Below are 12,445 nucleotides of genomic sequence, written 5' to 3'. Positions count from 1 at the left end.
CATATCATTCTGTGGACATTATAAGGCTGCAGTCACAAAGAAATTGTGAAACAAATGCCCCAAGTGAGGCTGTTAACTCTAACAATCCTTGGAAATCTGTTACTACCAATATCCCAAATACACAATCTGAAGAGGAAAACTGAAAGAGCAAGAGTCAGAGGTGGGTTCAATTAGTAAATGAATGACTTTGGCATGTTAACTTTCTCAAGGCTATGTTTCCTTGCCTGTCAAATTGGGGATAATGATATTTCAAAAAAAAAGCACCTCCATTAGACTATAGGTACCTGCAAGCAGGGACCATTTGTTTTCATGTATATTTATTCAGTGTTTAATAGTGCCAGACCTATAGAAGATACAGAAGTGAATTTCTTCCTAGAGGTGATCCAAGACCTAGTCCTGGCTCCATCACAAATTCACTCAGAGTGGCCTTAAGAAATTTCCTCCCCCTCCCTGGGCCTCCACCTTCCTTTTTGTACCAAGAGGAGCCCAGACAAGATTTCCTCTAAACTCCCTTCCAGATACAATATTTAATGAGTCTGTGACCATTCAGTACAATCTACTGCATTGCTCCGCCTAGAAGTTAATAATGCTACAGACTGAGAAGACAGTATTGTCACCAATCACTTTGTATTTACAGATACACATGCATTTAAACCAGATCCTGTAAATAGCTACAATACTGTATTGCACTTTTGGCCGACTTTTGCATTTTTAGAGGTCAAGAGGTTTTTTTTAATCTCCTTTTATTTGGAATGTTAAGCGAAATGAAAACTGGGACAAGTTGCCATAACACATATTATGCAGCTTGAACCTAATTGCACTATTACCATGATTGATGAACATTCACCACAATCAGCTGGAAGCTGCTGCCTTCACTCTGCAGAAATGAGGTCACAGAGCAGAGTTGAGGAATTGCCATCTAACAAGCAGATCTGTCTGTTGCCTGGTAGAAGAGTTTGCCACTATTACATTTAACTGTTGATTCTGTCTATTGTGAAGATGCTTGTTCCCTTGAATTGGCTCCTGAGTTTTCAGGATTTTGACAATCTTTAGGTGAAAAATTCAATTTTTGCCTGGATACTCAGTAGGAGAGAAAGGATTTGGATACATGTACTAACAAACCCAGGGGTCCTGAGGAGCTTGGTCTGAAATCCTAATACCAGGGTAGAAGGGTGTGACTGCCCAGAAAAATAATAATTATTCCTGACCTGTATAGGAATTTATAGTGTAAAAGGCACATCCAGAAACACTGCCCTGGGAAGGGACCACATTCTTCCTTAGTCAGAGAATTTTATCAAGTTACACCTCCCAAGATGACCCACTGCTGACACAGGCAGGCTACTCACCACACTGCTTCGGAGCTTGATAAAAATTGCCTGACAGAGGCAAATACAAGGAACACCAGCACTTAAGCCTCAGAAACACTGAGCAGTTTTTGCTCAGGCCCATGGGACCTGGGCTTCCTCAAAGACTCCTTCCCAGAAGTGTTAGACAGCTATCACCTCAGATTAGTCTGAGTAGTTGAACAATTTATTAACGAATTAGAGATATGTCTTTTCTTCAGTGGACTTGGAATCTGATGGCCTTGGGGCTGAGTTCTACTGTGGCTCTAACCCTTGCTAGTTGTGTGATCTTGGCCAAGTCTCTTAACTTCTTCCGATCACAGTTTATCTATAAAAATGTACTACAGAATGTGGTGAGGAGCACAGACTTTGGAGCCTACTTTCTGGATTTGAACCCCAGCTCTACCATTTACTCATTAGGTGACCTTAGACAAGCTAGAAAACCTATCTGTTCCTTAATTTCCTTGTCTTTAAACAAGATGGATTATAGTGCCTCCCTCACAAAGATGTTGGAAAGATAAATGAGTTAATACACATTAAGTGCTTGGAGCAACACCTAGTATTGAGTAAGCATCACTTGCTTACTTATATCAGTGTTGGATACAGTGATATTGGGGTGATAATCCTCATCTCTTGGGTTTATTTTGCAGATCAACTGAAATATTGAAGGTGAAAATTAGGCTGTCAGAGTTACTAGTGCCAGAAAAGACTGAAAAGATTTCCCAAATGTCTTCCCTCATTTTATAAGTGGGAAATCAAGACTCACTGATGGGGAGGAACTGGTCCAGAATCACAGGACAGAGTTTTTAAGTCTCCTGATTTCAGGGCAGAGCCTGAGTCTCCTGATTCCAAGTTCAAAGTGCTATCCTCTGCACTGTGTCACAGAAGGCAACCTCTCCACAGAGTTGAACCTGAAGGGTTCTTTAATGCACTTTCCTAGGACAATAAACTGTGTTCAGAATGGAAGGAAAATTTGGGAGAGACTCTCCCACCTCCTCCATTGAATTCTGAAGCAGCATTTTAGTACAGAAGAAAACTGGAGATTCAGGCCAGGGCTGGATGAAAGATTTTCAGGAATCATTGCTAGCTCCACATCATTGTTTCAGTTACAAATCAAACGTGTCCAAACAAGCTAGAACCATGAGCTAATGCATTAGGTTCATTTCCAGTACCAGAGGGGTTTTCTGGTTTTGTTTTCTTCAGGTGTTTAATGAAGTAGTAGTTTCACATCAGCTCTTGGGTAGAAACCAAAGTTTCACTCTCAGGAGAATGAGGGGCCTCTGAGTTCACTTTTCCCATTTTTTTTTTCAGGGTTGTGCCCACTTAAGATTTATTCTGCTTTGAATCAGATTTCTCAGCTGGACTACTCAAGAGTGATAGAAATACGGGTTGGAAGAAAAGGCAGGATGGGGAGAGGACCCTAAGAAGAATGGCAAATGGGATGAGAACTATTGACTTAAAGAAAGGGCAGATTCCAGGGGTCATGGTATCTGTTCTCAAATCATCTAAGGGGGTCACATGGCAGAGGGAGCAGAGACTGTGAAGTCTCTGAAAACAGAGATGCTACAAATGGGATTGGAAGAGGAAGAATTTCCAGCAGGCAGATTTCAGCTTAAAGCAAGGAAAACTTTCTGATTATGAGCTACCCAAAGATAGTGTGGAAACTGAGCTCCCATCCCTGCCTAGGAAGTATGCTTTAGAAGAGATTGGCTGTGAGGCTTGACAGCCACTTGTCAGAGATATAAAGATTGGAATTGACTAGTGAGACTTGGTAAAATTTGGGATCCCACCAACTGTAAATTTTTTAGATTCTGGGAGCCTAAGAACCAACGACCAATGTCATGGAGTTCTCACAGTGGAGAACCCACTGGAAAGCAGCAAAATCAGACATTTGTGACCCATTTCTTGATTTTGCCTGTGTTTCTCTTTTTGTCTTCCTCGAGCTTATGCATTTGCTCTTCCATATAGCAGGAACCTTTGACATTTTGCAGCGGACAATCTCTTTCTTTTAAGTGTGTTTCCTGACTCAGCCTTTGCTCTTTCAGCATCATTTAGAGAGGCTGAGCTCTCTGGAGATTAGCTCTGGCCTGTCACCACAGCAACTGCCCAAGCCCTCTGGTGGTAACAGACGAGGGCTTTGAGAAACAAGGCTTGTCTAGTGGTGAGAGGAAGCCCCACAGGGAGCCTGATATGAAACAAGCAGGCTATGTAAGGAGTGTTTTTGTTTTTTTTTTCAAGATTAGCTATGCAAGTGTGTCTCACTTTACACAGTTAGCCAGGCCCTGAAAAGTGTGCAAGGGTGTGTCAAATTTTGGTCAAGGGAGAGAATCTTATTTTAAAGGCAGAGAGGAGACTTGCTTTTCCAAGTCCCTGTAGTGAATTGCCTTCGTAAAGTGGAGTCAACTTTTGTCAAACGAATCTCCGCCCACATTGTAACCTAGTTAGTCTAGTGCTGAGTGTCTGTGAGTGGGGCCACCCGTAGAGAACCCCAGGGCCATGCTTCCACCTCCACTGCAGGCAAGGGACAGCAGCAACTCAGCTTGGGGTGGACAGAGTGTAACAGGGAAGCAGAGTGGGGGTAGGGCCACAATGAAAGGAGATCGGGACGGTGGGCCTGGCCTAGCACGAGCAGTTCTGCTGCAGCAGAGGCGGGGTGTCTGAGAGACGGGTATTCTTGGAGGTGCCCAGCAAGGAGGGGTCTGTGTCCAGAGTATCAGACATCTTGTCGCAAATGGCATCCACCAGGCGCTCGAAGGCCTGCCTCACGCTGATGTTCTCCTTGGCACTGGCTTCAAAGAAGTCAAACCCTGAAGACAGAAGAGAGATTGGGATTGATATATATTATGTGTAAAATAGATAACTAATGAATAGCTACTGTATAGCACAGAGAACTCTACTGAATCCTCTGGTGACCTAGATGGGAAGGCAATCCGAAAAAGAGGAGCTACATGTATGTGTGTGTTAGTCACTCAGTCATGTCTGACTCTTGGCAACCTCATGGACTATAGCCCACGGCTCTTCCATCCCTGAGATTCTCCAGGCAAGAATACTGGAATGGGTAGCCATTCTCTTCTCCAGGGGATCTTCCTGACCCAGGGATCGAACCTGGGTCTCCTGCATAGCAGGCAGATTCTTTACTGGCTGAGCCACCAAGGAAGCCTGATTACATGTATATGTACAGCTGATTCACTTTGCTGTACAGTGTAAACTAACACATTATTGTAAAGCAACTATACTCCAATAAAATTTTGAAAAAGAGAGAGAAGAGAGATAGCAGTAAGGATTTTTCCCTTCCCTTTCATGCCCCCTTGATAGAACACTCTGCATTAATATAGCCAGTGCTCAGGCTTTGAAGCAAGGAGGCCTTGCTGCTTCAAGGTTTCGGCTTGAAGGAGATGGTTCAGTGACCCGGGATCCTGAGTCAGATTGTTCCTGGCTCTATCATTAACTAGCTGTGTAATCCCCAGCAAGTCACCTATTTTTTTATGAATCAATTCCCTGGTTGGTAAATTGGGATAATCTTACCTATCTCATAGATTTATTTCAAGGATTAAACAAGAGAATGCAGGTAAAGTATACACTCCTATACCTGATAGGGTGAGACAGTGTGGGAGTAATAATTAGATTTTTTTGAGAGTGACTACGTGACTATGTATATACAACACTTCCATTTTCAAAGCATTGATTGAATGCCTTATTTCATTTGGTCCTCATGTCACCTCTGGGGGATGGAGGGTCCAGACAGACCCTCTCCATTTCACTAACACCCACTCTGTGGCTCTGAGAAAAAAGCTGACCTGCCCAAGGTCATCAGTATAAGAAGGCTAAGCTTGTCCTTTTTGACCAGGGCTTTTGCTCCTCTTTCCCCTGGCCCCCTGCTTACCGCAGCCTGGCCAGCTCTAGTCTAGACTCTGGGAGGCACCCCAAGATCTTCATCAAATAAGTAAAGCTTCATTTGCTCTTTCTACCCACAGACACACTGCTTATCTCCCCTCTGAGGGCTTTCTCCTCCCTCAATTCCCAGGAATTACTCTGGATCTCTCCTGCCTCACAAGATCCTGACGGATGGCCCAGGAAAAACTGCATCTGAAGCGTGAGACTTTCTTATGTTTTGTGCCTTAAGACCCTTAAAGATACTTCCTGTGATAATGACCAGAACCTGGTTGTCCCAGGAGATGAGAAAAACATTCTCCTGATTCAGATAAAGTGGCCGCTTCCCAACTGAGGAGTCCTAGCCAGGTTGGTGGCAGTCCTTAGACGCATGAACCTGCTTTCTCTATTTCATCCCTGCACCAGCCTATTTCCTCCTCTTTTGTCCATCCACCTTCCTCTTTCCCTTCCTTCCAAGTCCATCTTTTATTTCTCTTCAAAAACTTCCCTCTTTGCTTTTACCCATTTTAGCTCTTTTTCTCTTCTATTCCTCATATTCCTTGGGATCATTAATATTTGTTGAGTACCTACTGTATGCCAGATGCTATGCTAGGAGCTTTACAAATATTCTTACTTAATCCTCATAATAGCCTCTGAGGTAAATATAATCAACTCCAATTTGTAAAAGAAAAATGAAGGCTCCAAGAGATTACATAACTCACACAAGGTCACGTGACTGTGTGAGTGGAAATTGGGTTTAGATCTGGGTTTGGCTGGCTTCCATGTCCATACACAGCCCTGCCTCTCATTTCTTCATCTTTCTCCCTTTCACTTTCCTTTTTTCTTTCTTTCTGCTCATATTTTTTTCTACTTTACAAGTCTCTTTGACCTCCTTTGCTTTTTATCTGTCTACCACAGTATCTGAATCTGGGCAAGTCACTTTATCTTTCTGAATCACTTAACCTCTCTGAGCCTCCTCATTTGTCAAATAGGAATAATCAAAGCATCTTCCTGCCAAGAGCAGTTGGGAGCATGGAGCCAGACGATGGATAAATTGCTGTACAAAGTTGCTTGTTACAATGACAGCTTCTTTCTGCTCTTCTTTCATCTGCTCCTTTTACCTCCACTTCACCACTTTCTCCCTCTTTGATCATCCTCTCATACACACAGGAGGGGAGTCTTTTTCCTCCTCCCTCTTTCTAATATCTCATTGTCCACAGAGAGGGCTGAAGCCCCCCAGGCACAAATAGGGCTCCTCTTCCCCAGGCCATCCCTGCCTGAAGGCATTCACAATTACATTAGCTCACCTCTGGTGGACAGCCTCTTCTGGGGTCCACTTCCCAACCTGAGTAAGGCAAGCCAGAGAAGTGCCTGCTAATTGAGGACGAGATAAAGAAGGAAGTGGGTGCTGGCTCGTTATCCACAGGCTGTTGAAACTCAGCTGGCTTTAGAGACTCTTCAGCATGTAGCCTGTCCTTAATGAATATCATAAAAATTGACTTTCTGGCCTTTGACAGGTTTGTTACAAGTGATACTGTTTAGGGAAGCAGGCAGTATATGTTGCTTGCTTGGGAAAGGGGAAAATAGGTAAAGAAGTAAATAGGCTTAAATCATCAATTTGGATGAAGATGGGGACACAGGTCAAGGCCAGGGGCACTGATCCCTTATGAGGAATTGGCACCGAGGGGAGGACATGCTCACTGCACAAGAGGGCAGTGGGTAGGAAACCCAGGAGTCAGAAAGCCTGGATTTGAACAGTCTCTGTCAGCTACCAGCTGTGTGACCTCAGGCAAGTTGCCTAATTTCTCCCAGCCTGTTTCTTCATTTGTGGAATAGGTAAACATGACCTACTTCATAGAGTGGGAATAAGGTTTAAATGCATCAAAGTATGTGAAGTGATTGGCATGTGAAATCCATGGCAATTCCCTTTCTCTTATCTTCCCAGCCCATCTGAGTCCTAGCTTCCCTGCCCCTCCATCATTTCCCAGGGCCTTTGGAGGAAAGCCTCTTTTTTTCCTTCATCGTTCAGGGCCGATCAACAAACCAGGTCTTTACTGAACATTGACTTTGTACCATGTCTTGCAGTGAGTGCCAGGGACAAAAGAAGACCAAATCTAATCATGGAGAAAAGACACCAATCAGTGTCAGTCCCTCACGTGGGCACAGTCCTTAATGATTCACAAATACAAATTTAAAGCAACTTTGTGATGGGAGTGGGGCAAGGCAAGGGTTATCATTTGTAATTTACAGATAGGAAAACTGAGGCTCAGGGACAGAGCATAAGCCAGGGCTCTTATTGCTTATGCGCCCTTGGCTCGCTCTCAGTTGGGACAGTGACAAACATATTATAACCCAGGTAAAGCAAACGAGAGGCTGTGCAGGAATGCAGCAGAGGGAGAGAACGGAAGGGGAGGGGATGGGGAATAAGCGTCCGAAAGTTAGTAGAGAGGGGAGACTTTAAGGCCAGAATCAAACAAAACTCTTCACCTAATGAACTTATGCTTTAAGCCTGAGCTTAGATATGGCTTCTTCATCCTCTGTGCTTCTTCTGCCACAGCACAGCTTACTCTGCACAGTGGAAGTCCATCTGACAAGGAGCTCCCCAAGCAGGGATCATGATCATGTCATTTATCCGAGCTCCAGCACTAGCCAGAGGAGTAAGGGCTTGCTGAGTATTAACTGAATGAATGGACAGGTGGATGAAGGGGACAGGGATGAGCATGGAGGGTGTGGCTAGGGGGCTGTGGATAGTGAGGGTCATGAGAACTCACCTCAACAAGCAGGACAAATCCTGTGCTGGGCACTGGGGACACTGATGTGAATCAAATGCAGTTCCCACTGTTGAGGAGCTCCTACGCTAGTGTGGAAGATAGATATATAGACAATGTTGGAAAGGCAGGTAGCGAGGGGACTGTCAGGAGCACAGGAGGCACCTATCTAAGCCTGGGGCCCAAGGAAAGCTTCTTGGAAAAGCTGATTCCTAAGCATATATCAGCTACATAAAGCTATGTGGTGGGGGGGAGGGGAGCTTCCCTGGTGGTCCAGTGGTTAATAATCCGCCTGCCAATGCAGGGGACATGGGTTTCACCCTGGTCTGGGAAGATTCCACATGCCTCAGAGCAGCTAAGCCCATGGGCCATAACTACTGAGCCAGTGTTCTAGAGCCTGTGCTCTGCAAAAAGAGAAGCCACGGCAATGAGAAGCCCACGCACCACAATGAACTGCAGACCCAGTTCAGCAGTGAAGACCCAGCACAGCCAAAAATAAAGAAATAAATCTTAAAAAAAAAAAAAGGACACATAGTATGAGTGTAAGTGTGAGCACACACACACATATAGAACACTAGGCCCAGGAAACAGCATAAACACATATAAGGGGGCAGAAAACAGCCTTTATTATCCCAGAATGCCCATAGCAGTTTGTTATCATTAGAGCAGAAAGCTCAAATTGATGAGATAAGAGGCCATAAGTAACCAAACACAGACAGTGTGTATGTCATGCCAAGGAGATGTCATCACTGTCCTCTTAAAGGTGCCCAAGGTAGGAGACCTCTGATTCAAGTAAGCAGTGCATCACCCTAGCCAGCTCATGGGTCTCTTTTGCTATCAGAACAACCTCAAATGCACCTCCAACCAATTACTGTCAGACTACTGGAAGGCTCTTCATTAGTAGGCCAAGATGGTAACCTTTTCCTCAGGTTCATTAGTGAGGAGTCTCAGGAGCTGAGAATCTGCAGAGCTCTGGAAGATGACAACCAATTAATCAGACTAGCCCCCAGTCCTTTCCTCCCTCTAATTGGCTTCAGAACAATGGAATTTCTGCTGCCTTTAACAGGGCCCAATTCTTAATTGAATCTGATAAAATCCCCACCCCCCAAATGCTCCTGTTTACCCATCCTGTCCAAAGGCAGCTGTCACAGCCCCACAAGCTCCACTGGCTCTGGCCACATTGCCTTGTTTCTGAATGTGACCTCAGAATTCTTTTCAGAAACTCGCAATGAACTAAACTCACCTCTCCTCACCCTGACACTGCCCCAGAACATTTCTCCCCTACTTTTACATTCAAATCCCTTCTCTAGCCGGCTCTGGTACCTCCTCATCTCCATCTTGTATTATATCAATCTACAACTCAAGCCCCTCTAGTCACTGATGACTTTGGCAAGTGACTCACTGTCTTCCTTTCCACCCAGGCATGAACTCACTCTCAGGAACTTAGGCTTTCAGGTGCACAATCCACCCCAATACCCTGGCTCTTAATTTCTTAACCATCTCATTTCCAACAAAATTATCTTCTGTTTTGCTTATGCTATGTCACTGTCCTTATAACTTGAGCTATTTTGAATTAGATTTGTGTGCTAAGTCATGTCCAAATCTTTATGACCCCATGGACTGCAGCATGCCAGGCCTCCCTGTCTCTCCCCATGTCCCAGAGTTTGCCCAAGTTCATGTCCATTGAACTGGTGATGCTATGCAAACATTTCATCCTCTGCCGCCCTCTTTTCCTTTTGCCTTCAGTCCTTCCCAGCATCAGGGTCTTTTCCAATGAGTCAGTTCTTCGCATCAGGAGGCCAAAGTACTGGAGCTTCAGCTTCAGCATCAGTCCTTCCAATGAGTATTCAGGGTTGATTTCCTTTAGGATTGACTGACTTGATCTCCTTGGTGTCCAAAGGACTCTCAAGAGTCTTGTCCAGCACCATGGTTCAAAAACATCAATTCCTCAGCGTTCAGTCCAACTCACATCCATATGTGACTACTGGAAAGGCCACAGCTTTGACTATACAGACCTTTGTCGGCAAAGTGATGCCTTTGCTTTTCTATACACTGTTTAGGTTTGTCTAGATTTGTGTTACTAGAGCTCACAAATGTCTAATTAATCCAGTATCCAGCCTTCACCTTATTAGGTTAACACCCAAGATTCTGCATGGCTCAACCTCTGCCCACTTCCTCAGCCTCATCTCCCTGACTCACACCATGCTCCAAAAACAGCACTTTCTTATTTGGTGCTGTTACTCATGCTACTACTCTCTAGCTCTTACTCCTGATCCTCTTTATTACTCACCTGTGGAATCCCTGATTCCAAAGAGCCTTTCCTTTCTCTTCCCACCCCATCTCCACCACTCAGAACTCAGGACATACAATGTATCTTTCCCCTAGACCCCCATGGCACCTGACATGACTGTTTCTGTCAGACTCCCTCAGGAAAATGCGAAGTATTTTCAACATTTAAACAGAGGGAAATGGTTAAATGGATGACAGAAGAACTAAGAGGCCAAATAGAATAGTGAAGAAACCCAGAGATTATCAACAGTGGGATGGGGGGATCTATTAATGGGACCAAAGGAAGTTAAAACCATGGAGCAAGAGTTGGAGAAGAGCAGCCCCTCCTGGAGGAGCCAGCCAAGGGGTACGGGAGACACACATGCAGGCTTTTCCCCTTTTCAACATGCCAATTACTTGCCTGTGTCTCTCCTTGGCTAAACCGAGCCAAAAGCCGCTATCAAAGGAGTCTGGGAAACACAGCCTTTGGGCAGTTTCAAGAGAGAGAGACAGAGCAGGAGAAGGGTGAGGAATGACAGCAAACAAGCTAAGGACAGGCACAGGATGTTGAGCTTATCTCTCTACCATTTTGTTTCCCTGATCAATGAGCACCTTGAGGGCAGGGAACCTATCCACCTCTATGTCACCAGGGTCCATCATATGTTCATTGATGGTGGCAGACTGTTCACTGTCCTCCCTGTAGAAAATGTTATATTCCCACCCACTGCCAAGTGGCTTGCAGTGCCTCCTTGTGAGAGGAATGTATCTCCTTCATCCATCAACATCAGATTTCATCATGTTAACTTGCTTTGGACAATGAATGTGGGTATTCCAAGTGCCAGTGGAAGCTTTGAATGTCTTTGTGTGGCTTGGGCCTCCCAGATTGGATCTCAGAGTTGCATGACATGGACAGAGTTGCAGCTGACTTGCAACTGGCATATAATGTGAGTGGGAAATCAACCTTTACTATCTAAGCTCCTGACTTGGGTTGTTACCACATACCATTATGCTGTTGTAATCTAAAGAATTCTCACCAACATTATGACTGAGGGTGGAAATACCAAGAGAAACTATGTCAAGCTTTTGCAAAAACAACACTGGGTGATGATACAATAGGAGCATTAGGATTTTGACTCTAAAGCCTAAGTTTGAGTATTGGACCTGCCACCTGTGACCTGTACGGCTTAGAAAAGTTACATAGTCTTCAAGTTAAAAAAAAAGACATGGAGGTGTGGCACAGCTCATTGTGTGCAAGAAAACATAAGTGGTCAGCTTCTTCAGTGTAATGGAGCTGAATACAATACTGCCTCCCAGGGTAGGAGTGAGGGTAAGAGTCACAAGAGACCTGCTGTGAAAACACATTGTGAATCACAAGTCATTACACCACAGTTAGTTATTCTCAGTATCAAGTAGGTCTTTATCTGCAACCAGGCTGAGTGATGCAAGGTTTCAATTCATCCCAATCCAAAAAACACTTATTGAGCACCTAAAAATAAAAGAGGCCATCTTGATGCATATAATATAAAGGTAGACAAAATAACATAATACACCCTGATGCATCCACTACTCAAATTTAATACATATCAACATTTCTTCCAAAAAGGGGCCATGTACAAGGGTCTGTGGGCACTAGGGGATGAGTCAGGAATTATGTGAACTGAAATCATGGAATCAGAGGGATAGAGCTGAACAGATCTTCCCACTCAGCTAATCCAAATCCACTGCTTTTCAAAAGGGCAAATTGAGACCCAGAAACGGGAAATAAGACACTCAAGGTCACACAGTAAACTAGTGGCAGAAGCAGGATAAAACCCTCAGTCTTCAAACGCGTAGGCTGGTACTTTACCCTCAACACTTCACTACAGTGAGCATTTATACATGTGTTTCAAAACCACATTTTGAACAGATGTTGCAGTGAAAAAGAAAAAAAGAAGAATGGGTTTTTCTCTTTGCCTTTCCTGAGAACAAAGAAGATAAAAAAAACAGTGAGCAGGCCTGAACATTCTTAGGTTTTTACTTTAACTGCTCCTAACTCTACAACACAAGAAAGACTCTACACATGGACATCACCAGCTGGTCAACACTGAAATCTGATTGATTATATTCTTTGCAGCCAAAGATGGAGAAGCTCTATACAGTCAGCAAAAACAAGACCAGGAGCTGACTGTGGCTCAGATCATGAACTCTTTATTGCCA

General features: G+C 44.3%; 1 protein-coding gene across 2 annotated transcripts in view; it reads right to left on the bottom strand.

Moving 5' to 3' along the window:
- Positions 1–132: 132 nt before the first annotated feature.
- RAB3B (RAB3B, member RAS oncogene family) overlaps positions 133–12,445 on the bottom strand; it is a 79,599-nt gene continuing 67,286 nt past the window's right edge. For both annotated transcript variants that reach the window (XM_043461349.1, XM_043461350.1), the window contains exon 5: positions 133–4,150. In XM_043461349.1, the coding sequence (XP_043317284.1) occupies positions 3,963–4,150 (188 nt within the window). In that variant the 3' untranslated portion in view covers positions 133–3,962. The remainder of the gene's footprint in view (positions 4,151–12,445) is intronic.

The sequence above is a fragment of the Cervus canadensis genome, chromosome 2 (assembly GCF_019320065.1).
Source record: "Cervus canadensis isolate Bull #8, Minnesota chromosome 2, ASM1932006v1, whole genome shotgun sequence".
Taxonomy (NCBI): domain Eukaryota; kingdom Metazoa; phylum Chordata; class Mammalia; order Artiodactyla; family Cervidae; genus Cervus; species Cervus canadensis.
This window is presented reverse-complemented; position numbering and strand designations above follow the sequence as displayed.